General features: G+C 43.4%; 1 protein-coding gene across 3 annotated transcripts; it reads right to left on the bottom strand.

Moving 5' to 3' along the window:
• Window positions 1-509: 509 nt before the first annotated feature.
• CNBP (CCHC-type zinc finger nucleic acid binding protein) lies at window positions 510-10,511 on the bottom strand. Of its 3 annotated transcripts, none has more exons than XM_065884759.1 (5): window positions 10,360-10,511; window positions 2,909-3,025; window positions 2,697-2,789; window positions 2,346-2,544; window positions 510-1,498 (listed from the first exon to the last, which is right to left on the bottom strand). In XM_065884759.1, the coding sequence occupies exons 2-5, from the start codon at window positions 3,009-3,011 to the stop codon at window positions 1,381-1,383; spliced, it is 513 nt and encodes a 170-aa protein (XP_065740831.1). In that variant the 5' UTR covers window positions 3,012-3,025; window positions 10,360-10,511; the 3' UTR covers window positions 510-1,380. The 3 variants fall into 3 exon arrangements, with proteins under 3 accessions (XP_065740831.1, XP_065740830.1, XP_065740832.1); XM_065884758.1 differs by having other exon boundaries at window positions 2,888-3,025; window positions 10,360-10,506; XM_065884760.1 differs by having other exon boundaries at window positions 2,697-2,759; window positions 2,888-3,025; window positions 10,360-10,506.
• Window positions 10,512-27,660: the final 17,149 nt, after the last annotated feature.

Raw genomic sequence — 27,660 nt, 5'->3', positions numbered from 1 at the left:
ACGACAAAAAAGTACAGAGGGCATAGGGTAGGAAGCTTACTTCAAGTTCCCGGCTCTAGGCACCCTTCAAGCAAGTTAAGCTGCTAGTAACTCACCTATAAAGTGAGTTTATTAAACCAGGTAACTTCGAAGGTCCATCTCAACTCTAGCTCAGACCCTAGGAAAAAAAGAAGGAATCCGGCATTTCAGATCCCCGTAAAGCCCAGGAAAAATATGAAATGCTAAAACAGCAATGGTATTAGAACTGTTCAGAATGAACACAGCGCTAAAGGCCATCATTATAATGACTGGATTAGAACGAATTAAATTTTCTATATCCCTGCAAAACAACTGACCCCAAAGTATCTGAAGCCTGTGCTTCCTTGTAACAGCTATGTTTCATTACTGAAGACATAACGTAGTACAAAAAGAAAAGTCCAAACTGTGAGCTTTCAGTCCTCCACATTCCCCTGTTTAATATGGCATTTTGCACTATATACATTAATGAAAATCTGAAACAAACAAAGAACTTTAGTCAAACTCCCCTTCCTCCTCCAGCTTTATTGGATAGTTTAAAATTACATTTCTATTTTCTAGGACTTCAGTTGCTTTTTCCATCTGACTTTTAAAAACTGATTACAGCAAATGAAACACAGTTGTCTAAGTGATATAGTATACAAAAATAACATCTTGATTTCTGTGAAAATGCATTTCTCTGCAATTCCTGAATAGCTCCAAATTATGCTAGCTCTGAGCATAGATGTTTACTCTGGGTTTTAGATTTAGTCTTTGAAAAAATGTGTTCTACACCTTTGCCATCGCCATCTGTTTACCCAGCATCAACGCTGCGGGGAAGTTGTTCCTGTTCAGGCTTTTATCCCAAGTTTTCTCGCACAGCCGTTAACACGCATGTTTGGTTTTTATTTTGTTTACTCCCAGTCAACTGTATGTCCTATGTAGGGCCTGATACAGATGTTACTTGATGTTATTTAACAGCTACTGAGGTCAGACAATCCAAGGCAGTCATTATGCTAAAATTAAAGTTATTTATGGAAGAGCTCATGGACACTTCCAGGATTGGTTTTTACCTCCTACATGGGAACATATTCGAGAAACCCAGAATGGGCTTACTGGTCTGACTCAACTCTTCCCATTCATCAATCCCTATTCACCAGTGGCGCGGAAAGGGGGTTCTTTAACAAAGCATTATACGTAACACCTCTACCAAACTAAACATAAACTTTTTTTTGTAGTTAAATGCAGGAAGTCGGTTTTTTTCCACCCCTTTCCTCCTTTTACACGGCAAGTAAAGCTCACTGGCCTGGGAGTAGCCTCTATCTGCCAACCTTTGGCCAGTGAAGAGGATTCAATCAGAAAAGGAGGGGCGACAGAGGACAGTAATTAAGCCGTGGCCTCGATCGTGCACTCCCGTGCAAGGTGCCCTGACTCGCCACAGCGGTAACAGTTGACTTCACTCGTCTTGCTGCAGTTGATGGCTACATGACCAGTCTCGCCACACCTAAAGAAAGGAAAGTAGAACAACTTCATAATGGCGCTCAGAAAATGCCCAACTGGACTAAAGCAATAGTTACTGCAGAACGAAAAGCAACAATAAACCAGTACAGTTTTGTTTTCAGGACAGTAAGTCTCATTATCCCCTAAACTAAGACCAAAAAGGAGGAATTTGATAGCAAAGCTACCCAATTGTGCAGCCTAAGGCATAAAACCAAAACCTTTGCCATCAGAGTCCAACCAACACCACAACCAAAACACTGGCCAATGTTATACGCTCACACAAATTAACCCCTAAGATTTCACAGTTATATACATATCAAAACGTATATAAAATTTTACACTTTCACGTGTACGTATTACTATATGTCACAGACAGGCAGAGTCTGCTGGTTTCATGACAAAAGATTTGTGTGTATGAATTACACGGTTTTCTACAGTGTCTGAAAACCCCAAATTATTATAACAGAACATTTTTTTTGGGGGGGGGCCCCACCCTGCACAATAGGCGGAATCTTAGTTCCCTGACCAGGGACCAGACCCATGCCCCCTGAAGTGGAGGCACGCACGGAGTCCTGACCACTGGACCGTCAGGGAAGTCCCAACATTTTTGTTTTGAGACCATTAAAAATTCCAAAGTTGTGCCGCGTGCCGCCCAGCTGCTATAACCCACCAGGCATCACAGTAGGACACTGCCCAAGGCAGACAGTTGGGCTACGCAGGCCGGAAACCTCTCCTACGGTCGCAGCCACCTCAGGGAATGTACTACCGCCACGGCCCTCCCATTTACAGCCAACTCACTCTCCAGGAGCCCCTGCAATGAGCTCTCCGCCAGCAGCACGCCACCAACTCACCTATAGCACTTCACTTTGGTGCAGTCTTTCTGAATGTGTCCGAACTCTCCGCAAGAATAGCACTTCTGCTCGTCTGCGTGGTCACAGTCGCGGGCCAGGTGGCCAGGTTTGCCGCAGTTGTAGCAGCACTGCTCTCGCTCCCGCTTGGGCTCCTTGCAGTCCTTGGCAATGTGACCTCCCCGGCCGCAGTTATAGCAGGCTTCAACAATAAGGAAAAGAAGCAGACCAAGACTATAAAACCTTACAGACGCCGCTACATGTCAAACCACACAGCACACACCCTCAGAGGTGGAAAATGTCTTCCAACGCAGTAGAGCGTGCTCGCACGGAGAGGAAGTGTTAAATGCTTACCATCCTCCTGCAGATCACAATCCTTGGCAAGGTGACCAGACTCACCACAGCGGTAACAGATGTCTGGAAGCGATGAGGAAACAAACTGGAAACCTATTTTGGGCAGAAACAAAAAGAATTTGGCTAATTAGACCAGTCTTGATACTTACGAATACTGAAGTACTTCAAAATTTTTTATTCGACAAAAATACCTCTATCCGAGGTAAAACCACCTCTGCCACGGCTTCTCATTCCACGACCACGGCCCCCACCAGTGGGGCATTCCCGGGCCCAGTGGCCAGATCGTCCACACTTGAAGCATTCATTACTGCTCATGGCTGCAGCCAGATCTTCAAAACATTAAAAATGACAACATTAAACCACTTGAAATTACTTTTAGCTTTTATTCCCCGTTTAGTGTATTTCTGGATAATTATCTGGAAAAAAAAATATATTTTTTTCTAACCAATATATTGGTTAGAAAAACAATCACGTAACTTATATATGTAGGCATTATATATCTATTATGAAATATGTTAAAAGTGAAAAACACACTGAAAACATATATTTTCATAAAACTTGTGATCTTTACAAGCATTAAGATTATGCATACATGTTAATCCAATTATTAATGAGATGACGAGACTTACAGGGTTAGTATCCATGAATATCCATTATTAGAAATAATTAGTAATACCTCATTCCAGGTCCAACTTAATGGACATTTTCATGGTTACAAGCCAGTAAACTTTATTGTGGGCAACTGGAAGTCATTTACTGGTTATAAAATTGGAATAACCCAGTGGAGCTGTAGTATGGATTCTGGGAGTGGATGAAGAAACGTTCTCCTCCGCGCCCTTAGCACCTAACACGGTGCCTAATTAAACTGCAGCACTGCGCGCTGATTCAGTATCTAGAGCAGACGCGCTAGAAGAAATGCAGGCAATTTTGTCTCTAGATGGCAGGGTACGTTAAAAATATTAGAAAAAAGACAAAGAGGAACACCAAAGTAAAATGCCAGTAGCACTGGGACCATTTTTTCCCTCTTCTATTCTCCCATTTCCAAATTTTTCTGTAATTTTACATTTAAAACAAGGTTGCTTGGAATTTCATAGTAGACTCCTTTATTGGATATTGTTTCAAAATAAAAGCAAAACTCCAACTAAAGCAAATGCATTTTATACTTCTTATGTAACAACCTAAAAATAAGCACGGGCTATTCCTAGAATAGAATAGAATGGAATGGAATAGAACAGAATGGAATGTTGTAGGACAAAGTCCCAGTAAAGTGGCCTTTAAAAAACAAACTAGTTAAAAACAATGTAACCTTTACGTTTCCACACTTGCATAGCTCAACATTTTTACCCTTAATTCCAGTGTCAAACAATGGTAAACAAAGTTTTTAAAACACGTTGTAGAGAAATCTAGTGACTAAAAATTATGCTCAAGTTTCAAGTCTCCATCATCAAATATTGAAAAGAACTCATTACCTATCCCAACTCTGCAATCAGAGCCAGGATAAATCTTCAGAGGAGACTTTCTACCAACTCTTGCCACCTGCCATATAAACTTATTATCAAAAGGGGGTAGGGGAAAGTGCCTAAATGCATAATGCACATTTCTAGTCAGATGAAACCAGTCAGCGAAGATTAAAAACGTATTCTTGCAAAATTACATTTGCCTTCTTATACGGGTGCTGGCATTCTAAGTCATGTGGAGGGCTGGTTTCCACCAGAGAGAATACTCATGACTAAAAAACGAATGGCACACAAAATGATCACAGAAAAAGGCAGCTTACGGTATGTCGTCCTCCCCTCAACCCCATTTTCATTTTGCATCTTCTGTTTACTCGGGACCAATTTGAGCACATTAACTCTTGGTCCCAAGGAGTTCTTTGCACAAACGATCACTTCCTTTCACAAGGTAATCCAGGCAATTTGACAAGTTCTGAGTATTTTATAATTTTCTTATTTCAATAAGATACTTATCTTTTAGAAAAATGACAACCCAATATTCAATATGCATTGTCAAAGATAAAGAAATGATAGCTCCGGGCAACCTCCCTTTTAGACTGCTGCTTTAAAAGGACCTCTTGTTTCATAATGGTCAAGTACAAAGGAAATAGTTACAATGGATCATCAGATGTTTATCAGTGTATTGAATAAAGACAGCAGTTAAAATTTTACGTTTACTTTTAGCCTACAAATATTAGTTTAAAAAATTTAGCTACTCAAGAACTGATAAGTGTGGATTTTCCATGAACTGTTTCTCTCTCCCTTTGGCCAAGCCGACCTCAATCAGCTGGTCTACATTTACTCCTTTATGACAGAGAGCTCTTCAGTAACATTAACCCAACTGATTCCCACCATGTTTTTAAGGCACGCTACTGATCCTGGTACTCATCTTACATACAAATGCACTTAGTTCTAAGGTCTTTAGAGAATGGCATGCTATTATTCCTTAGGAAAACTAGAGGCGGTAAGACAAAGCTGCAACTCTATCATGGCTCCCTGACCCCCACTGCTCTTGGTTGCCAGTGTGCAGCACTGTGCTGCCCTGCCCCCACCTCTCCCGCCGGTCACAACCTTTTGCAGCCTTCCAGGGCCAACTCTATAAAAGAACCTGACCACACCACCCAGCCTGGAGCTATCCTTCATCCCTAGTAAGACCCAGGGCACTCTGCACTACTGTTTTGCTTTTTATCATATTCCTTCAGAGCAGACGCCGAGTAATTCACCTTTGAATCGTAATACCCCATACAATTATCCTTTTAGTAGCAGTGTAACAGTATTTTTAACCGCTGGGTTGTTGTTATTGGTTTTTTTTGGCGGGGGCCGGGGGGGGGGGGGGGGGGCGCACCAATAGTCATTTGCTGAATGAAACCAGTTGTGCTTCTGGTACAGGCCCGATCCAATCCAGAAAGTACTGACACTAAAACACCTGAATTCTTGCTATCACAAGAGGTGCTGCACCATTAATTTAAAGTAGTGATGCTGAGAATTCCCTGGTGGTCCAGCGGTTAGGACTCAGCGCTTTCACTGCCGGGGCCCGGGTTCGAACTAAGATCTCACAAGCCGTGTAGCACCGCCCAAAAAAAAAAAAAAAAAAAGTTAACGATGTATTTTCAAATACATACTCAATAAAGATTGAGTACAATCACTCTAAATTCAGTATGTATTTCAGATTGTCTAGTAAAATCCCCACGTGTAACTGAGAAATTTTTACTCCTGGTCACTAAAATCAGCAACTGAGCCAGGACCCCTAACTTGCCATCCAGAGTCTCAGCAACATTTTAGGGAATGCTACAAAACAGATATACGAATTTAAAAAACAAATACCGTATTTTCACTGTTGCCAGGCAGTAGGAGAGCATATTTTTCTTCCTTTTGCTGCTAAAAATCATTTCTGTATCTACACCCATGTATCCTCACACAGTATAAAAAGACCTGGGGACTACAGGGCTAACCACTTAACCGAGCTTAACCACTTGCTGCGTTACCTCAAGACACCTGACCCCTCTCCTGTCTTGAGGAAGATAAAACTGATCTGTAACGAGATTACTACCAGGTGCCTTGTGCTTAACAGGTGCTCAATTTTAAAAAACGTATGGATATATGTACACTGCTCACAGTTATTCCTGCCTTTCCACTCTTCTCCCAGTTAAGTTGGATTGTAGACAGACAGATGAGCACTCAGTCCAGGGAATTCCCTGGTGGTCTAGTGGTGAGGATTCTGGGCATCCATCCTGCAAGCCGCACGACACAGCCAAAACAAACAAACAAACAAACAAAACCAACCTACACAGCAGGCTTGAAGTGGGCCCAACTCTCCTTATACTCAAGCTTCCCATCTCATAAAATCTACTTCCTGAGGGGAATGGATTAGAGGTAAGACAAGAAAAAGGGTGAATTCCTAATGACTTCACATTTTCAACAACAGGAATCAGGATCTGTTTCCATTTCGATTGCTGTGTATTGAATTTTCATTGACATAAATCACAAGTAGAGATGTGGTAGGAGCACAAGGCATGCCAGGCAGCAGGAGGAGCAAGGCAGTCAAGACACGGTTTGCAAAGACGCACTGTGAGGCCGTGTAAGCCAAGCTATGAGGCCTCTTTTACAGGGACTGCACTCGTCTAGGCTTTAAGGCTTAAATCCTGGAATTGGTACCAAAACGCAAATGGTAATACAAATGTCTTCGTGAATGTAATTCTACCATATTTTTGACACTAAGAACAAAGCCAGTAAACTACTTAAACCTTAACGGCACACGGTCAAGACTAACAATGCGTTCCGACAACTAAGAGACCGTGACTCTATAAATACATTTAAAATAAGTAGCAACAGGCGAGGCGGGAGTGGGGAGCGTGACATAAAGCAGTTGATAAGGATCGGGTTGGATTGTTTTCCTAACACAGCCACATCGACTCACATTTGCTGTGTCTCCAGTCACCTTCCCCAAGCTCAGGGTTACCCGACTCATCCACGTTGACCTAAACTGCGCTGAGACCACAGTGCAGCTTCTGCCCCTTGAATGCACTCACCCATTTTTACACCCTAATAAGTTGGTTCAGAGTTCCAACATGGTACTAAACACTTCCAACTGTTGAAATAAAGATAAACTGCAGATAGGATGGAAGGAAGCAAGTTATACTGTGCACTACCTGCGTTCTGGCCAGAATACTGTAGAACAGAGTACAGTCCTGGGAGCAATGCTACTCACACCCATTTCTGCCTGCTCTGAAGGGTTTTAATCAGTAGCTGAATACCTACTATAAGTCAAGGATTGATAAACACATTATCTGTAATCCCTACAACCTTGCTAGTCATGTATTCTTGTCCCCATTTTACAATAAGGAAACTGAGGATGTGAGACCAAATGACTTCCCAAAGCTATACAACTACTGGGTTGGCCACAAAGTTCGCTCGGGTTTTCCCATAACATCTTATTTCTAGAACTTTTTGGCTAACCCTACAGAAAGTTCTACACTTGATCTTAGCCAAAAGGCTGAGAAGCGATTCAGAAAGTTCTAGAGTCAGGATTTTAACAGTTGGCTCCAAGTCCTCTGCAGAGGCTTTTGTTCGGTTTAAGTGATACTGTACATGAAAATGCTATCAGAAAAGCACACCAATTTAGAGAAGTCAAAATAAAACTAGAATCGATACGTTTCTAAAAATCCACACCCATGAACGAATTTAAAGCCACTTTAGATTTTAACCTTCTTCCTGAGGCAGAACTTAGGAGTGTCACCACAGACCAAAGACTGGCAAGCTGACTTCACTAGTTAACACCCTTATCTGCAATTATGGAGCAACTCCAGGCGACCACCCTACTGCACTCCGTCCTGATTAACAGAGCCCATCCACTCACAACGTGAATGCTGGTGGCCACAAGCTCTATTTTATTATTCCAGCAGTTTTACAGCATGAAAATGGTGCACACTTTACTGTGAATCTCTCAGCAGCACGCCCTTACTGCAGCAGCGTCTCACAGTGCCAGAGTAAGAGCTCTATTAGATGAGACAGTACAGAAAGAGCGTTCTCCACAGGGCAGGCCAGGATGCCTTGGCATCAGCCTTCTGCTCTCCACTTACTGTCAGAAGGCTAGGAAGAGGAAAGAAGCCAGCAATTCTTAAAAGAAACTCTCACTCCTGCAAGGGGAAGAAGAAAAAAAAAAGCAAAATCTCTCTTGTGGTCAAGCGTTTAGACAACAGGCCAATCATTCCAATTAGTCAAACTGTGGTTCTACTGCCTTTAAGTACCCATCTTAAGCCTCCATTTAGGTACCACAGACTTCAATCAGATTTTAAGAAAGGTAAAAAGAATCCAATCACAAAACTGTATTACAAAACTCGCTTATAATAATACCTTAAAAAAGATCGCATTCGGCCTGTTCCAGATGTTCAAATACAAGTGTAATAAATGCCCCTTAAGTTTTCCACTGATTTGGCTCAAAATATTTTAAAGAGACTGCATGTATGAAATACCTAGCTTATCAATATGAAAAGGAATGTGGATCTTTGGTTGCTGAGAAAAACGTACCCAGTTTATCTGCGACATATAAGTACATAAATATATACTGTTAGCTTTTTTCAAATACTGTTGCCAAGAGGTGCGATTTGGAAAAATTTTAAGTCCTTAATTCAGCCCTTGGGAACCTAATAAATTATTCCTTTTATATTCCAGTACACAGAGCTCCTTGTAGACAAGAATCAGGCTCAACAAACTAAAAACAGCATGAAACTATGCACGAGGCACTTTGTAGGTGTTTCATTAAGCCTCCATCACAGTAATTTTTAAGAAGCATTTGAAAATAACTGCTTTGCAGAGGGAAAAAAAAAGCCTAAGAGGTAGGAACTTCTTTTCATCCATCTCTTTAGAACCTCAAAACCTTACACTCAACTTACAGGGCTTGAGCAAACGAATAACAAAGTTCTTAATTTAAATTAAGGTTAATTCACTGATGCAGAAATTAACTGGTTATGTTTCTCTCCCAAAACTGCGTCAAACAATAGGAAAAAGGGAAAAACCTGTTTTTAAAAGCTTGTCATTCGGGGGTACAAGATGAGAACGTAAATTAATCCTCCTGAAAAGAAAAAAAAACTAATCCCGACTCTTGGCTTCTTTACCCTACCCCTTCTGTGGATCCTTCTGAATAATGCCTGAAACACACTATCTGAAGTCACAGATGAAAACTGAGCAATGTTTTCTTTTCCTAAGACCCCTAAAACCAGATGTAGTCACTTCCTTTGGAAGTGCCCTGTGGCTGCGGCCATGTGGTTAACATGTGGCAACAAGCACAAGCTTTACCCATAATAAAATCAACACCCAAACCCAAATGTGGGCCATTATGCCATTCTAAAATAGGTTTTCACGTTTGGAAAATCCAAATGGAGGTTGGCTAATTAATTTTCTCGCCTCGTTTTTAGATTAAGTTGTATTCGTTTCACCTGTCCAAGAGATGATGCAAAGGTTACTGCTGCTGCCATGATTTTGGAAGTTTGACAAATTCATGCTTTTTTCTGATAACGGGGTTTTTTAAAAGCCTCCGTAACTTAAATTAGTGTTGACTCAAGAAAAGCGGGCCTTATCTGCCCCTTCCCGAACTGCACCGTAAAACAAGTAACTTAGCATGTCAATGACGATAAAAATTCAAGAAGCGAGAAGCTATCGGGAAGTAGGCAGAGCGAGTCCCGAAGCCTCACGGGCCTTCCGGCGGGGTGTCCCCCCACTCTAAACGGAGGGCTTCTCCAAGGCCCCACCTAAGCCCACACAGCCCCTGGCACATGGCCCGCGCCAGGCCCAGCCCCCGTGCCCCCCGCTGCTCCAGGGCCCTCCCCCACACACGGCCCCCTCCTCGCACGTTCCCGCCAAATCCACCCCCGCCCTACGTTCCGCGACCCCGGAGCCCCCGCCTCGGCCCCAAGGACGCGCGGCCTCGTCCGCGGCGAGACTGCGGCCTGGGCCCGGCGGCCCGACTGCGGCGGCCCCGCGTCCCGGGCGGCAGGCAGGGCGGGAGGGCGGCCGGCCGCGGGGCGCAGTCCGGGGCCGGGCGGTGGCGGCCCGTTTCCCGCCTGACGCAGCAGCGGCGCAGGCCGGAGCGCGGCCGCCATCGCCGCCTCCCTGCTCCCGACCCTTCGTCCGCGGCCCCCGCACCGCGGCCCCCGGCATGCTCCCGGCCTCACCTTCGGCGTCGGAGGGGCCCGCAGCGGCGGAGACTCGGACGCAGGCCGAGAAGGCGGCTCGCGAGGCAGCGGCTGTTTATTTTCAGGGTCCTCGCCTGCGCCACACGCGGGTCTGCACACGGCCCCACACACGCCGCTGCGCACGGCTCTCCTCCGCCTCGCCCACGCGGCCAATCAGCGCGCGGGGCTCGGCCGTCCAATTAGGGCCGCCTGTGGGGAGGGCCGCCCCGCCCGACGCGGCGCGTCGGGCGGGGCTCTTCCCCTAATCGCGCGGCCCTTCCCGCCGTGCCCCGCGTGAGGCCTTCCCGCCCCGAGACCCAGCCTCTACTGGATCGGGGATGTCGGCGTCCTGGCTCGGCGACCGTTCTGGCAGCAGCGCCGAGGGGCGCCGAGATGGGGTCTCAGGGAGGCGGCTGTGGTGCGCGTGGGGCCGGGAGGACTCCTCCCGGTGGCGGGCTCCGGAAAGCGTGTGCCCGCGGACCCTGAGCTGGCGCGGCCGGAGTCCGGCCCCACTTCCGGGGCCTCTGGGTTTGGGGAAATCGGACTGCCCAGTCACGCAGGTGGCCGTGGCTGCATGGGCCTGAGATTCGTTTGGGTTTTTCTGCGGCCCAGGCAGAGCCCCGGAGGCCTCGCAGCTCCCACTTGCAGGACTGATAACACCCCCTTTCAAATAAAAGTCCCTCACTGGGGAGCGGGCGGGGGTGGAAGGACGGCCCACGACCTCGGTCCCAACACCCTTGTCACCGGAGGAGCATGTCATGAGTGACGTTCCCTGCGACAGGAGGGCCACCCGGCCTGGGCTGTCACGGTCCCGAAAAGCCTTTAGATTTTCTCCAAAAGACATTGTATATAGCATAGATATCCTGTCATGGAGGAATAAAGTCAAACTGTTCAGTGGTAAACTCAGAAGTTACAGAATTTTGTGTCCCATTTGGGAATGGCCTTTATTAAAAACATAAGATTTTTAAAAAAGTAAGAGTCCCCAGTCTCTTGAGCCCTCAAAGGCCCTAAAATCACTTCAGTCTCATACTAAACTTGGCGTGATCTTGAGGTTAGTCTGCGGCCCATGTTGCCTGATGCATGCATGCCAGGAGTGTATTTTTCATTCTTTTAATGACTTACACTTGGAAAGTAAGTAAGCGCTCCTATCATTTGTTATTAAGATGTTAAAACTGGGGTGATCAGACCTTGTTTGTAGCGTTAGTTCCGCAGGTGGCTGTGTTGACTTGAGCTATTCATTTGCCCCCGGTTTCACCTCATTTGAATCCTAGTCGCAAGGCTGTATGGCTTCTTAAATCATGTTGTGAGGAGGTAGTATAGCAGAGTGGTTAAGAGCTCAGATGCTGAGAGTCAGGGTTAAACCTGATTCAAATCAATTATTGTAAAGCATTTAGCAGGTTGTGTTCAACGTAGTGCTCAAGAGAGGGTAGCAATTATCAGAATGGATGGACTATTTTAAGGGCCAATGAGTTTTTTTTTAACTGTTGTTAAGGCAATTTAAAGTAAAAATATTTTAAAATTAAGTATGAAAAGTCCCCATTTCCAATAAGACTGAGTTGCCTGGCACTTTATGCATTAAGTTACAACGCCAGAGTGACCAATAATAAAATGGTATTTTGTGCTTACATAGTTTTATTACCTAGAAGCTTATACAGCTTCATGGACTTCCCCTCCCTAACTGCTGAATCTTTATAATATCTTGAGGTAAGGCGTAGTGTGGTAATTGCAGACACAAGTAGTGATTTCCTAAGCCCTAACAGTGAGTCAGTGCAACACAAGAGCCTATGTAGGAAGTCCAGCCTGGGTGCCTCCACGCCACACCAGGAGGATGAATTAAAATTGTCGTAGGAACCATAAATTAACATTTTCTGACTTGATTTTTGTTTACCATTCCAACCACAGTGCTACGTAAAATATCTGCTATTCATTATAGACGCAGGGACTGAATGTTCCTAATATTAAAAAATACACTTAAAAAAAAAAGGTGGGTGGGGCTTCCCTGGTTGCGCAGTGGTTGAGAGTCCGCCTGCCGATGCAGGGGACACGGGTTCGTGCCCCGGTCCGGGAAGATCCCACATGCCGCGGAGCGGCTAGGCCCGTGAGCCATGGCCGCCGAGCCTGCGCGTCCGGAGCCTGTGCTCCGCAACGGGAGAAGCCACAACAGTGAGAGACCCGCATATCGCAAAAAAATAAAAATGAAATAAAATAAAATAAGGTGGGTGTGAAATAAAGATATTAGACATAATGTTCTTCTGTAGGTTTAAAAGACTTAAGTAGAGGAATGGAAACGTAATGTGGTCTTTGCTGTTTGGCTCTGGGAGGAACAGCTAATGGCTCTTCTCTACCTGGCGTCCAGCTTTCCGCAATGACTACTCTCTACCTGGCGTCCAGCTTTCTGTAATGACTATTATTAATAGAGCCAGTCTGGTCATGAGGCATTCTGACTGACCCAGAGAAGGTCTGGGATGGAGCTGAACTACAATGACTCGTGTTGCGTGGGTATGTGCCTCGGTACACCTGTTTCACTAGCGATGTTTGAAAATCAAGGGAAAAGGCCACCCCACTCAAAAGATAAGCTGCCAAGTGTATTTGAAGGAAGAGGCTCCTATTATGTTTCCCTCCCCTGGAGATGTATTTTATCCCCTCCTGCCCTCCAATGTTCAGTCTAACCCAGGGTATTGTGCGCAGCATTGCAGGGGTTACAAAGGTGAGTTAAGACACAGACCATGCCCTTGAAGATCTTGCAGGATGACACGGGCCAAAAGAAGTATTCAGTGTCCTCAAAGGACCAGCTAAAATGCTGTGATTCAGCATGATTCAGGATTCTTTCAAATGAGTGCCAGTTGAGCAGCAATATCTGCCGACTCCTAATTTCTGCCTAAAAGGCCTGACTGTCCAGCACAGGCCTTAGATCCTGCTGTTAAATGGAGATGATACTGTGTATATCCTTCTAAACCCTTCCATGCCAACAGGGAAATAGTCTCTGACTTTGCTTGGAAAGTATGCAACTAAGGTTAAGGAGGATAAATTGTTTCCACCTCTCATGTCGGCTTCTAAAGCAGAAACATAGCTTACTAAGCTAAATCCTGAAATAGGAAGCAGTTATACAGTACTAATAATAGCTAATAGGTGGGCTTCCCTGGTGGCGCAGTGGTTGAGAATCTGCCTGCCAATGCAGGGGACACAGGTTCGAGCCCTGGTCTGGGAAGATCCCACATGCCGCGGAGCAACTAGGCCCGTGAGCCACAACTACTGAGCCTGCGCGTCTGGAGCCTGTGCTCCGCAATAAGAGCGGTGCGGTAGTGAGAGGCCTGTGCACTGTGATGAAGAGTGGGCCCTGCTTACCGCGACTAGAGAAAGCCCTTGCACAGAAACGAAGACCCAACACAGCCAAAACTAAATAAATAAATAATAAAAATAAAGGAATTCCCTTAAAAAAAATAGCTAATAGGTAATATAGAGAGAGTTCTTGTTACAGTGCCTGGCATAAAGTAATTACTATAAAGTATTATCCATCATTATTGTTATTAGCATTATCTACTGCGTGCTTACTATACACCAGGCATTGTTTATAACCTCTTTGTAAGTTTTCACAAAACCCCTGTGAGATAAGTACTTTAATTATCCCTATGGGGAAATAGGTCCAGAGAATTTAAGTAACCTGTCCAAGGTCAGAGAGTAAATAAATGACTGCGCAGGCTTCAAACAAGGGCGGCTGAAGTGCTTCACACAAAGCTTCCAGCCTCCCAGTAGTTATTGAGACTGAATCCTGCAATTTCCCATTGACTCCTTAAAGTGACAGAGTGGGGAAGGATAGCTGATGGCAGGGAAAGTATGAAACACTGACTAATCATTTAGTGAGCTTTCCATTGGTTGGCTTCCTCCTCTGTGACCTTATGTTGAAACTATCTCTACTTCTGCAAACTAACTGGTAAAAGAAAAACTTTATCTGCAAATAGTTTAAAAGTTTCAAAATAAAACCACCCATCTTTTTTTTATTAATAGAAAAGTAGATGCATTCATTTTAAAAAAGTACTTTCGGGACTTCCCCGGTGGTCCAGTGGTTAAGACTCCGTGCTACTAATGCAGAGGGCCCGGGTTCAATCCCTGGTCAGGGAATTAGATCCTACATGCCGCAACTAAAAGATCCCGCATGCCACAACTAACAGCCCGCATGCCGCAATGAAGATCCCTCATGTTGCAACTAAGACCCAGTGCAGCCAAATAAATAAATATATTTTTTGAAGTAATTTCATGTCAAGCATCTACATTATTTAAACTTTGAAATACGTAGTGAATAGCAAGATAATGGTGTGTTTAAATTGTTCCCAAAGAGTATTTTACAAGATGTCTTACGTTGTGTTTTGAGAGAGCATTATACAGTGTAAAATTGGATCATGTAGCTCTCATAATCTATAAACATAATGTAATTGATTTTTAAAGATTAAATTTAAAAAGAACTATTATATAATTGGGTGAATTAGGATCTAAAACCTAGAAGGACATTTAGTCTAATCTCATAGTATTTAGTCTCATTTTAAATTTAAAGAAGACCTATAGAGTTGCACAGAGTTCCTACAAGTGCTAAAAAGAACCGATGTTTCTTCAGCCATAAAAAAGAAAGAAATAATGCCATTTGCAGCAACATGACTGGACCTAGAGATTATCATATACGTGAAGTAAGTCAGAAAGAGAAAAATACCATATGATATCATTTATATGTGGAATCTAAAATATGACACAAATGAACTTATGTACGAAACAGAAATAGACTCACATAGAGAATAGACTTGTGGTTGCCAAGGGGGAGGGATGCATTGGGAGTTTGGGATTAGCAGCAAACTGGTATAGATAGAATGGATAAAGAACCAGGTCCTCCTATACAGCACAGGAAACTATATTCAATATCCTGTGATAAACTATAATGGAAAAGAATGTGTGTGTGTATATATATATACACACACACACAAACGCACACACATATACACAACAGAAACACTTTTCTGTACAGTAGAAATTAACACATTATAAATCAACTATACTTCAATAAAATACATTTTTTTAATGTGAAAAAAAACCTGATGTTTTTAATATGAAAACAGGTGCCACCCACATGTCATAAGGGCTGTCAGCTGTGCTTGTGCCCTGATTAGTCCAGTTAACTGCAGTGGAGGTAAGAAAAGGAGGGCCCAAATCTAATACTATACATTTCTTCATTGTGTCTCCAGCCCTTCTCTGTGGAAATTTACACAAATGGCCATTCTAGTTTATAAATTAGTAACTTATGAGTTTGGCAAGGATGAATCAATAATCAATTTCTCAGTCTTGAGAAATATACTCAGACTTCAATTTAAGAAACATAAACTTTAGACTCTACATTTTCATAAGGACTATGAAAATGTCCTCCAATTATGTATTATAACTACAAAAGAGAATGTCTGAGTTTATACCTGGCTGAAGAATGGCTTTTAGGTAATTAAATATTACAGTTACAGCTAATGTTCCCTTTAACCATCCCCACCCCAAGTCCCACTTCTTTCTCTTCCTCCCAATATCATGCAAATGGTATATATCCTTCTGGTCCATTTTTTATATTACATAAATAAATGTATGTATACATTAAATGTATAAACTTGGGCAGACTATTTAAATATAAAATTTTTATAAATATGTAAAATTTATAATATATTGTATTATATATTCTGTAACGTATATATTACCATATGTATAAATTATATAAAATTTATATATAATCTATAATATGAAGAATTTAATTATATAAATATAGGTTTATATAATTTTTATATATGGTTTATATATATCAAACAATACCTACATAGTATCATATCTATCTGCTTACTTGTTTGTGTTCCCTTCCAAGAACCTAAGAGCTGCAAGGCAGGGACTTTGTCTTGCTTTGTCTGTTTTCTGCTACACTTCCAGCTCCTAGAATGGCTCCCTATACATGAAAGGCACTCAAATAGTTGCTGAATGGATAAATATCAATCTTTATCTTGCTTTTTTAATTTGGTATTATGTTTCTGAGATCTGTCTATCCATATAAATGTATCTACACACATATATCTGTATTCTTTTCTAGTTCATTATTTTTTACTGCTGTGTATTATAGATATACTATATTTTATTTATCCATTTCCCTAATGGAGGGTATTTATGTTATTTCCACTCTTTTGCTGTTATACAATGTTGTAACAAGCACCCCTGTGTACAGGTCTCCTCAGGCACATGTGGGAGTGTTTCTCTACGATATACAAACCCAGAGGAGAGGTGCTGGCAGTGAACAGGCTGTATTTTACGTTTCACTGGTTGCCTGCCATGTGACTCTCAAAGTGGCCATACCAAAGTATACTCCCAGCTGCAGTGGCTAAGGGTGCCATGTTTCTCAAATCTTTGCCAACATTTTATACTGTGAGATGATTTAATTTTTGCCTATCTGATGGGTGAAACATGGGGTCTCTCTTGTTTGTTTGCTTCTATTGACATAACTGTAGATTCACGTGTAGTTGAAAGAAATGATACAGAGAGATCAGATGTACTCTTTACCCGACTTCCCCCAATAGTAACATCTTGCATAATACAATGTCACAATCAGGATATTGAAGTCGATACCGCCCCCTGATTCTGTTCAGCTGTCCTCAATTTTACTAGTACTCTGTGTGTGTGTTGTTTAGTTCTATACAAGTGTGTCTCATGCACAGGTCGGTGCATCCATCTCTGCGCTCAAGAGACTGAACGGCTGCAACGCTGAGTTCCTGCAGAACTCAAAGACATGTATGTTATGTATATCTCTTGCGGAGGAACTAGGACTCTATTTTATCGCTGAACTACTGTTTCTTGACTGCTTTTCCTTTATTCTTGCATTCCCTCGCTTCCCTTAAGATCCTTAATTACTGAGACCTGTTCAAGGGCAAGCACTGTGGCCAGGCTTCGATACCAACATGGCTTAGACCCAAACTGGCTTCTCTTATGTCAAGAAAGCCATGCCTGGTTCTGTTTCTCCAGAGACCACCTGCCCTACCTGGTTACACAATCTTCAAGCATTACAATGAAAGCTGCTGTGAACATTTGTGTAAAGGTTTTTGTGTGCACATGTTTCCACCCGGTATCTTGTCTTTTTCCCACATCACAGTGAGGCTGAACATACTCCATACATTTGTAGGCCATTCAAGTTTCCTCTTGTGAGAAAGGCTGAGTTGCTCATTTTTTCTATTTTGTTGTTTACCATTTTCCTACTGACTTGAAAGAGTTCTTTATATGTTCTGGACACCAATCCTTTGTCAGTTATACGATGTTGTGCTTACTGATGGTTTAGTGATAACTGTTTCTCAAAGTGATGTAAAGAGTCGGAATTGATAAAAGAATTTCTGAAACTTGCATTTGGATGAAGGGACAGAGGGGTTTCATTCAGGCTGCCCACACTGCGTTTGCGGAGATGGCTGCCCTCTCCCCAACGCTCTGCACCACCTTTGCCTCTGTTATATGCCAACTATATGTTTTAATGGTGGCATGCAGGATGCCAGCCAGACAGCATCAAAGCCTCTGCCTGCTGCAGGGCAAACACCAGGCATCCTTACATTTGCTTTTAACAAACGCATTCAGACGCGTTATTGCATCACAAACCCATGCTTCTCAGCATTTCGACCCTCGGAAGCTGCTGACTTCATGATGTACTTTCTTCACGATGCTGCCATTTTCTCCAGCGCTGCAGCCGGAATTTACAATCCTGACTCACCCTCCAGCCAGCCACCGAGAATGCTGATTATTCTGGTATGGTCAGTGCTCTCAAAGTGACTTTGATGGGGGAAATAGCTCCTGGACAAGCCCAAGCCAGTGCAACCTCAGGTAACAGGGAGGCCTCTTCTTTCCTGACTCTCATCTGCTCAGCCTCTTGTTCTTTCTGCCTTGGCAGATGCAGAAGCCACGCTCCTGCAATCCTGGCCAGAAAGCTGCAGATTGTACGAGCTGGCAGAGCCTGCACTGTCCGAGCTCAGAGAGTTGTCTTTCCCATCAGCACCGAAGTCCCGGGCTGGGGGGCAGCACCCACAGTGCAATGGTCTGTAGAACTGAGTTACAATTCCAAATTCAGTTTGCATTTTGATAGATTACCTTATAAAACATTCACTCACCAAAATTATCTTGATTATCTTTTATGCACATTGCGGTTCCCCAAATTGCCAATGGAGAAACTGATACACAAAGTTTCTTATAATTTCCCCTCAACCCATAGCAAAAACGTAAAGGCAGGTAATAGGATTTCGAGGAGCATGAACTCTATACCTATAAAGTGTTATACCAAATAGATATTAAAGAAAAGAAGCTTTGGATATTCAAAGGTCTGTGGTGAAGGCCAAATAGTTATAATATATGAAAATGCTTTGCAAATTCCACACTGTTTTACCAAGGTAAACTGTGATTAAGATCAATTTCTGTTAGCCTGACACATGTCATGAAATTCTTTTTCTAGGGCTTCCCCGGTGACGCAGTGGTTAAGAATCTGCCTGCCAATGCAGGGGACAAGGGTTCGAGCCCTGGTCCCAGAAGATCCCACATGCCGCGGAGCAACTAAGCCCGCTCGCCACAACTACTGAGCCTGAACTCTAGAGCACGTGAGCCACAACTACTGAGCCCACGTGCTGCAACTACTGAAGCCTGCACACCTGGAGCCCGTGCTCCGCAACAAGAGAAGCCACAACAATGAGAAGCCTGTACACCGCAACGAAGAGTAGCCCCTGCTCGCCGCAACTAGAGAAAGCCTGCACACAGCAATGAAGACCCAACAAAGACAAAAATAAATAAGTTAATTAATTAAAAAAAGAAAATTTTTTTCTACACTGATTTATTACAAGTAAAGAAAATATTCTGGACACATGAATAAGCAATCATAGTATTTCTCTTGCATTTGAAGAATGATTGGAAGTAATTTTTCCCTTTATTTAGGGGTTGGTTTCCTCATTTAATGCAATAAAAGTTCTCTGGGGACTACAACTGACTCTAAAAGTTACTGGTGCTGAAGATTTATCCAAAATGAAGTCTGCTTTGAGTGGCACAGAATTCAAAGACAGCTCTGGACCAAACTGAAGTGAGTGGTGAATTCGATCTTTTCTGTGCTTCCTCCTTTCTTCCTTTTGGACACTTCAAATCCACATCTAGCTTCCTAGGGATTTCCTGAGTTGACCACGGCCACTTTCTTCTCTCTTCCAGGTTGACCAGCCCCATTCCATCAGGGACTGTCATTTTATCAACCCACGCATGCTACGATAATAATCACCTCATTTACATAGCATTTCATAGTTTGCATATAAAAATTCAGTCAGAATTTATTGTGAGATTATTACGTGCCGCACTCTGCTGGGCAGTTCCACCTTTGTTACATTATTTAGTCATTTGTAATCTTATTATCTGAACCTATGAAGTTTTTTTAAAAAATAAATTTATTTATTTATTGGCTGCATTGGGTCTTCGTTGATGCACGGGGGCTTTCTCTAGTTGGGTGAGCAGGGGCTACTCTTTGTTGCAGTGAGCGGACTTCTCATTGTGGTGGCTTCTCTTGTTGCGGAGCATGGGCTCTAGGCACGTGGGCTTCAGTAGTTGTGGCGTGCAGGCTCAGCAGTCATGGCTGGCGGGCTCCAGAGAGCAGGCTCAGTAGTTGCGGCGCACGGGCTTAGCTGCTCCGCAGCATGTGGGATCTTTCCGGACCAGGGATCGAATCCGTGTCGCCTACATTGGCAGGTGGGTTCTTAATCACTGCGCCACCAGGGTAGTCCTGAACCTATGAGGTTTAGAAATCTCATAGATTCAAGCACGACCTCTCTAGGTGGGATCTAGATATTTAAGTAGGAGGCATTAGCACCCTAATGTTTTTCACAGCGAGAGATGCCTGGATGCTTTAGGTGGTATATGACAGGGCATCAACTAAAATTGCGCTGTATGGTAATAAAGTGTCATCTCAAGGAGGAAGCCTCAGTTTGGTGCTTACCAGCCTTTAACTCCTCTGTGACACTTTACCTACCCTGTGTTGAGCAGCCATCTTGGATGTTATCATTTTATTGTGATAACACAATATACAAGTTATGCTCTTTTCTCACTTGTACAGTAGGGTCTCCTCTTTTTTTTTTTGGACATACACACATCGATGTTTTATTTTATGGCTGAATCATCTGAGAGAAAGTCGCAGATCTTGTACATTGTTTTTATAGAGATTATAATTGACATATAACGTTATATTAGTTTCAGGTATACACCACAATGATTCCATATTTGTATATATTGCAAAATGATCACCACAAAAGTCTAGTTAGCATCCTTCACCACAGTTACTCATTTTTTCCTTGTGATGAGAACTTTTAAGACCTATTCTCTCGGAGGGGTAAATTAGGAGTTTGGGATTAACACATACACACTACTATATATACATCAGATAACCAACAAGGACCTACAGTATAGCACAGGGAACTCTACTCAATATTTTGTAATAACCTATAATGGAAAGGAATCTGAAAAAATAGATCTATATGTACGTATGACTGAATCACTTTGCTGTATACCTGAAACTAACACAACACTGTAAATCAATTTTACTTCAATAAAAAACAAAAAACACTTCATACCAAAAAAAAAGACCTGTTCTCTCAACAACTTTCAAATACGCAATACAGTATCATTAACTATATTCCTCATGCTGTACATTCTATTCCCAGGACTTATTTATTTTATAACTGGAAGTTTGTACCTTTTGACCCCCTTCACTGATTTTCACCTACCCAACCCCTCACAACCCAGCAACCACCAATCTGTCCTCTGTTTCTATGAGCTTGATTTTTTTTTATTTCCACATATAAGTGAGATCATATGGTATTAGTCTTTCTCTGGCTTATTTCACTTAGCATAATGCCCTCGAGGTCCATCCATGTTGTTGCAAATGGCAAGATTTCCTCCTTTTTTACGGCTGAATAACATTCAGTGGTTTACATGTACCAAAATTTCTGTATCCATTCATCTGTCAAAAGACACTTAGGCTGCTTCCAAAAGTTTCCATTTAAAATAAGAAAAAAATGTGAGTTAATCTAAAAATAAACATGAAGTAAATAAGAGCAGAGGAAGTACACAAATGTGAAGAGTCAAAAGGATAGGTGGATGTGACAAAAGGGAGTCACGGCTGTGCCAGTGGAGCCAGTGTGGAAACCTAGTGAAATCCAAAGGACCCGTCTATCGGCGGAGGAGGAGAGGAAAGTACCCAGGGCAGCATCTTCAGAGCCTGTCGCCTGGCCTGGGGTCTGCTTTTGGGCTCTGACGGGCCTTCAGGGTCCGCTGTCAGAATAATCTGTGTGATAATCAAGGTGGAAGAAAAGAGCCTCAAGAAATACACTACTGCCATTAAACGTAAAACCCAAGATTTTCTTGAATATGGCAAGAAAGCTGTTGAAGAATCAACACAATGGTCAGCTATCCTGGAGGACTGACAATGTTTTAGATTGAGGGGAAAATAAGAGGACAGAACCAAGTTCCTGCTGCTTCTGTCTTCTGTGTGCAGAGTCTTCAGACAGAAGAAGCTGGAGCAGGGCTGGCGCTGGGGCACTCGAATGTCTGCAGACGTGCAGGTCCACCAGCTTTTCCTGCTGCCTTGCTCTTAGGGGCAGCTGTCTGCAGGGCTGTTGGGTGGGGGTGGGGAGGGGGTGAAGTGTTAGCAGAAAGGACTTTGGAGAGGTCCAGCCCCTGCATGTCGTGTATGTCTAAAAATCCAGTGTAGGTGGTAGGTGGAAGGTCTTTTTAGCCATAGGCGCCATCTCAAGTGCAGAGCAACAGACTCACTCTGTGTGTGTCTGTGTGTGTGCTCACACACACACTCCTGCATGCAGCACCTTACACGCCCTTCATGATTGGAGGATTGGAAGAAAAACACAGACGGTAAAACCCCCTCTCAAGATAAACAACCCCAAGTGTGTTGACTGGGCCTCAGGGGGATCTAAGACCCCACTGGACGTGAAAGTTGTCTTTGATTTCTGGTTTTTATTCCCTTATCACTCCCTTTCCCCTTCCTTACTATTATCTTTCCAGTACTCTTAGGTAGTGGCCCCAGCTGAATAGAGCCAATAAATCACTTTCCCCGGAGAGGTTAGGGGACATTAGCCAACAGTCTTAGCTTTTCCAGGGTTTCATCCATGGGTCCTTCTTGGAGACCCCATTAAAGTCTTTGTGGTAGATTTCACGGAGAGGCTAGCAAATACAGTCTCCTCAAGGCTGTTCACATCATAACCACAGACCCTTACCTACTTTCTTCTCTTACCATCTTTTAAGACCTTTATACATTCTTCCATAAAGGACAGAACTTTGGGTTATTATATAGGGACATAAACAATAAAACTGTAGTTTAAGATCTGCAATAGGGAAAAGAAGAGAATTCCGAAAAGTCAAATCATAGGAAGTTTTGGAAAACACACGGCTTAGTTTCATTACATGATTCTAAACTGTAGACCCTCCAAGGTCAAGGGGAGGCAAGACGTGACTAAGGTTTACAGTAGCAGCTCCTAGCAGAGGCCTACAGGGGATCGTTACGGAGTGCACGAGGACTGTCCTCGTCCACACCACTCCTGAGACTGCCCAAACCGCCCGTGATCCTCAGAGCCAGCATTTCTCAGATCTCACTAGAAAGTTGCTAAGACAAGGCATCTTCCACAGGCTTTTCCTGTTTCCTAAGTACCTCCCAACACCATTCCGGTGACAACGTCACTGGCATGGATTTTATGCTGCCTTTGCGATGATACAGCAGACAATGTGGAATCTCCAGAATCGATATTAATACAAATAGTTTTTAAATGGAACCACCACACAAAGGGAAGGCTGACACTTACCTCACCAGAGAGGGTTGTGAGTTTAGAATAATGTATGTCAGAAGCGCTTTTTACACTGTAAAGTGCTATCCATTTATTAGTTATTACTGGAATATCAGAAAACAACCCACAGGACCTTACAAAGAGTCATTATTCCAGGTCATTTTTACTCTCTATAACAAAGCACCGATTCTCCAACATTTGTGGTCAATTAATCATTTTGGCAAAAATACCTCAAGACTTGCCATCTCGTTCACTCTTACCATCCAATCCAAGACTTCTATGAGAATAAGTGGGAAGAATAGAGCTATTTTTAATATCCAGATATGCTATAAAAGTCACCCTTTTAGGTCTTCCCTGGTGGTGCAGTGGTTAAGAATCTGCCTGCCAATGCAGGGGACACAGGTTCAATCCCTGGCCCGGGAAGATCCCACACGCCGCAGAGCAACTAAGCCCATGCACCACAACTACTGAGTCCGCACGCCTATAGCCCATGCTCCGCAACAAGAGAAGCCCCACCGCAGTGAGAAGCCCGTGCACCTCAATGAAGAGTAGCCCCCGCTCGCCACAACTAGTGAAAGCCTGTGCACAGCAACGAAGAGCCAATGCAGCCAAATATAAATAAATAAAATAAATTTTTTTAAAAAGTCACCCTTTTATAGTGTACAGTTCACTGGGTTTCAGTACTTTCACAAAGCCATGCAACCATTACCTAATTCCAGACATTTTTTTTTAGGGCAGCTTTAGGTTCAGAGCAAAATTGAGCGGAGAGTACAGAGCTCCCACATCCCTGCTCCAGAAATACTGGCAGCCACCACTCATCTCACTATCTCCCTAGTTCTGCCTTTTCCAGCGTGTCCGAGAGTTGGAATCATACAGTTTTGTAGCCTTTTCAGGTGGGCTTCTTTCACTTAGTCATATGCATTTCCGTTTTCTCCACAGATTTTCATGGTTTGATAGCTCCTTCCTTTTTCCTGCCAAATAATATTCCATTGTCTGAATGTACCACAGTTTATGTATCCATTCATTTACTGAAGGATGTCTTGGTTGCTTCCAAGTTTTGGCAATTATAAATAAATCTGCTATAAATGCCTATGTGCAGGTTTTTCTGTTGACATAAATTTTCACCTCCTTTGGGTAAATACCAAGGAGTATGATTGCTGGATCATACAGTAAGAGTATGTTTAGTTTTGTACGAGTCTGCCAAACTGTCTTACAAAGTGACTGTACCATTTTGCCTTCCTACCAGCAATGAGTGAGAATTCATGCTCCAGGTCCTCGCCAGTGTTGTCAGTCTTTGGTTTTTGGCCCTCTGACAGGTGTGTAGTGATATCTCATCACTGTTTTTAATCTGCAGTTCCCTGATGACGTATGACGGTAAGCATCTCTTCACATGTATACTTGCCATCTCTACATCTTCTTTGCTGAGGTGCTTGTTCAGCTGTTTTGCTCTTTTTTTTTTTCTTTTTTCGGTACACGGGCCTCTCACTGTTGTGGCCTCTCCCGTTGCGGATCACAGGCTCCGGACGCGCAGGCTCAGCGGCCATGGCTCACGGGCTCAGCCGCTCCGCGGTATGTGGGATCTTCCCGGACCGGGGCACAAACCCGTGTCCCCTGCAACGGCAGGTGGAGTCTCAACCACTGCACCACCAGGGAAGCCCTCATTTTTAAATTGAGTTGTTCCTTTTCTTATCGTTGAGTTTTAAGCGTTCTTTGTATATTCACAATATTTAAAAGTTTCTTTGAGATTTCTTCTTTAACCCACATTTTATTTAGAAGTGTGTTGTTTAATCTCCAAGTATCTGGGGGGGGGGGCGGGCTTTCCAGATCTCTCTTTGTTACTCATCCCTATTTTAATCCCACATGGTCTGGGAGTAGGCTGGCACCATCACGTGGCCACCCCGGGTTACAGGGCAGAGTCATGGCCCTGAGTACTAACATCACTGAACCTGCAGCATCTGAGCTGAGTCTGACTATAACTTTAATCTGGAAGGATTAATCATCTAAAAAAAAAAAAGTCCAAATCTCCACCTCTCTATGTTTTAAACTGATTTATACAATTGAAAATAAAAGGCTCAGTGTTCAGTAAAGGAAAACTAAGCAGATTTCTGTTTAACAAACCATGGCCTAAAGGTACCAAGCCACGCGGATTGGCGGTAGACTCTCCTGAATTTTTTTACTGTGGTGAAATATACTTAACATACAATTTACCTTCTCAACCATTTTTAAGTGTACAGTTCAGTGGCATTAAGTACACTCACGCTGTTGTGCATCCATCGCCACCATCCAGCTCCACAACTTCCTCATTTTCCCAAACTGACACTCTGTCCCCACTGAACACTAACTCCCCCCTCCCCCTCCCCCAGCCCGTGACACACACACACCCCCATCCTCCTTTCTGTCTCTATGGATTTGACTGCTCTAGGGACCTCATGCAAGTGAATCATACAGCATTTGTCTTTTTGTGACTGGCAGAATTTCCTTTCTTTTAAGTCTCCATCTGAATTGTTATTTCTCCATTTTGTTTCAAATTAAAACTACAGCAGTACAAATCAGTCCTGATTTAGCAAATGAACGTGCTGTGTGCAGCTGACCTAAAGACAGGGTAACCACCGTCTCCAGAGGCTGCTGCCTTTGCAAGGACGGTCATTTGCACAAGGAGCTCAAGCCTCTCTACTGACCGTGGCTGAGAAGCAGCAGAGCATTATTTAGTGTTCTTTGCCAAAAGAGAATCTAAATTGTGCTGAATCAGAGCAACTATAAACATTGCTTGCTTTTAGATATTTCACTTTATCAGGCAGGCTCAGAGATAATCAGCCTGTGTCCTGGAACTGTGCTTCTGAGAAACAGATACCAATGAGTTGGCAGAGTCCATAAGCAAAATATTTCAGGCCCTCCTAATCTAGGACAAGCCAACTAATATAAACCGTGGTTTGTATTATACAAATCTTTATAAAAGGCGAGCATTAACTGGTGCAAGGAAATTTCTAGTCTATAGAAAACGGCAACATATAAAGCGGTTAATGATTTATTCTTGTACTTTAATACTTTACTATATATACTTTTTCATATAATATTTTCTAAGTACCATAATTTTATCACCTCTTCCTATTGTAAATTTATCAAACTGAAAAGTCAAAGCAATAAATGCTGGTGCATCTAGAAAAAAATCCAACTGCTTTCTTACATTGTATCACCATAAAAAATGCGGTTATAGTCTGTATGTGTAAGTATATATGTTGCATATTTATATTATTATGAAGAGTGTAAATATATATTTATGTATGTGTATATGTGTAAAATTGCATGGTATTTACTGGTTTTGACCAAATTTAAAAGATGGCCTCCAGGCTTCCCTGGTGGCACAGTGGTTGAGAGTCCGCCTGCCGATGCAGGGGACACAGGTTCGTGCCCCGGTCCAGGAAGATCCCACGTGCCGCGGAGCGGCTGGGCCCATGAGCCATGGTCGCTGAGCCTGTGCGTCCGGAGCCTGTGCCCTGCAATGGGAGAGGCCACAACAGTGAGAGGCCCGCGTACCACAAAAAAAAAAAAAAAAAAGGTGGGGGGGATGGGGGAATTGAGTTCTGACACATTCTATAACATGGGCAAATCTTTAAAACACTTGTAAGTGAAATAAGCTGGACACAGAAGGACAAATACTATACGATTCCACTTATATGAAATACCTATCGTGAGAAAATTCATAGAGGCACAAAGTGGACGAGAGGTTACCAGGGTTGGAAGCAAGGGGGAGTGGGGAGCTATTACTTCTTGGGGACAGAGTTCCTGTTTGGGGTGATGGAAACATTTGGGAAATGACAGTGCTGATGGCTGCACAACACTGTAAGTAACGCCACTGAATGGCACACTTGAAAATGGTGAGTTATATATATTTTCCCCCACCAAAACAAACAAATAAACAAAATCAAATGAACAGAAAACCTTCAGTGGCTCCACAGCTTTTTAGAACTCAAAGTGCATGCATCCTGGCTGGTGGGCAGGGCCCTTCTCTGCCTTTTCAGGCTCCTCAGCTGGTCCTGGCCGACACCCAGTCCTTCTGGCCCAGCTCAACTGGGCCTTCTCCAATTCCCGGTCTGAGTGTCTCACCCAGTCCAGTGAGTAACTGGCCAATCCTGAACCACCTACTGCCCCACCCTGCACCCTCCTAGGCCTCAACTCTGAGTCATCTGGGCTCGCACAGGGGCTGTCTGCTCAGTAATCTTAAGGACCCAGAGAGGAAGGAGAGAGAGCAAAGGTAGGGGCTGGCCAAGGTCATGGCTTAGGACACAGTGTGTGCTCCAGGAGAAAGGCCACAGGACTTGGCATCCGAAGACAGAGGTTCCAGGTCCCCTCTGCCACCAGCTAATAGGGTGATGGTGGACCACCCACTGCCCCTCTCTGGACTTGCTTTCTCTTCTGTAAAATGAGAGGGTTGGACTGGGATCTCCAAGAG

The sequence above is a fragment of the Phocoena phocoena genome, chromosome 10 (genome assembly GCF_963924675.1).
Source record: "Phocoena phocoena chromosome 10, mPhoPho1.1, whole genome shotgun sequence".
Lineage (NCBI taxonomy): Eukaryota > Metazoa > Chordata > Mammalia > Artiodactyla > Phocoenidae > Phocoena > Phocoena phocoena.
The sequence above is the reverse complement of the archived record's forward strand: the minus strand, read 5'-3'. Positions and strand labels throughout refer to the sequence as shown.

What these genes read in the sequence shown, in the direction of transcription:
- CNBP (XM_065884758.1), bottom strand. Translation starts at nt 3,011, where the DNA reads ATGAGCAGTAATGAATGCTTCAAGTGTGGACGATCTGGCCACTGGGCC. An exon ending in TTGTGATCTGCAGGAGGATG is followed by an intron (nt 2,545 to 2,696) that starts GTAAGCATTTAA and finishes TTATTGTTGAAG; the next exon opens with CCTGCTATAACTGCGGCCGG. An exon ending in ACCAAAGTGAAGTGCTATAG is followed by an intron (nt 1,499 to 2,345) that starts GTGAGTTGGTGG and finishes TCCTTTCTTTAG; the next exon opens with GTGTGGCGAGACTGGTCATG.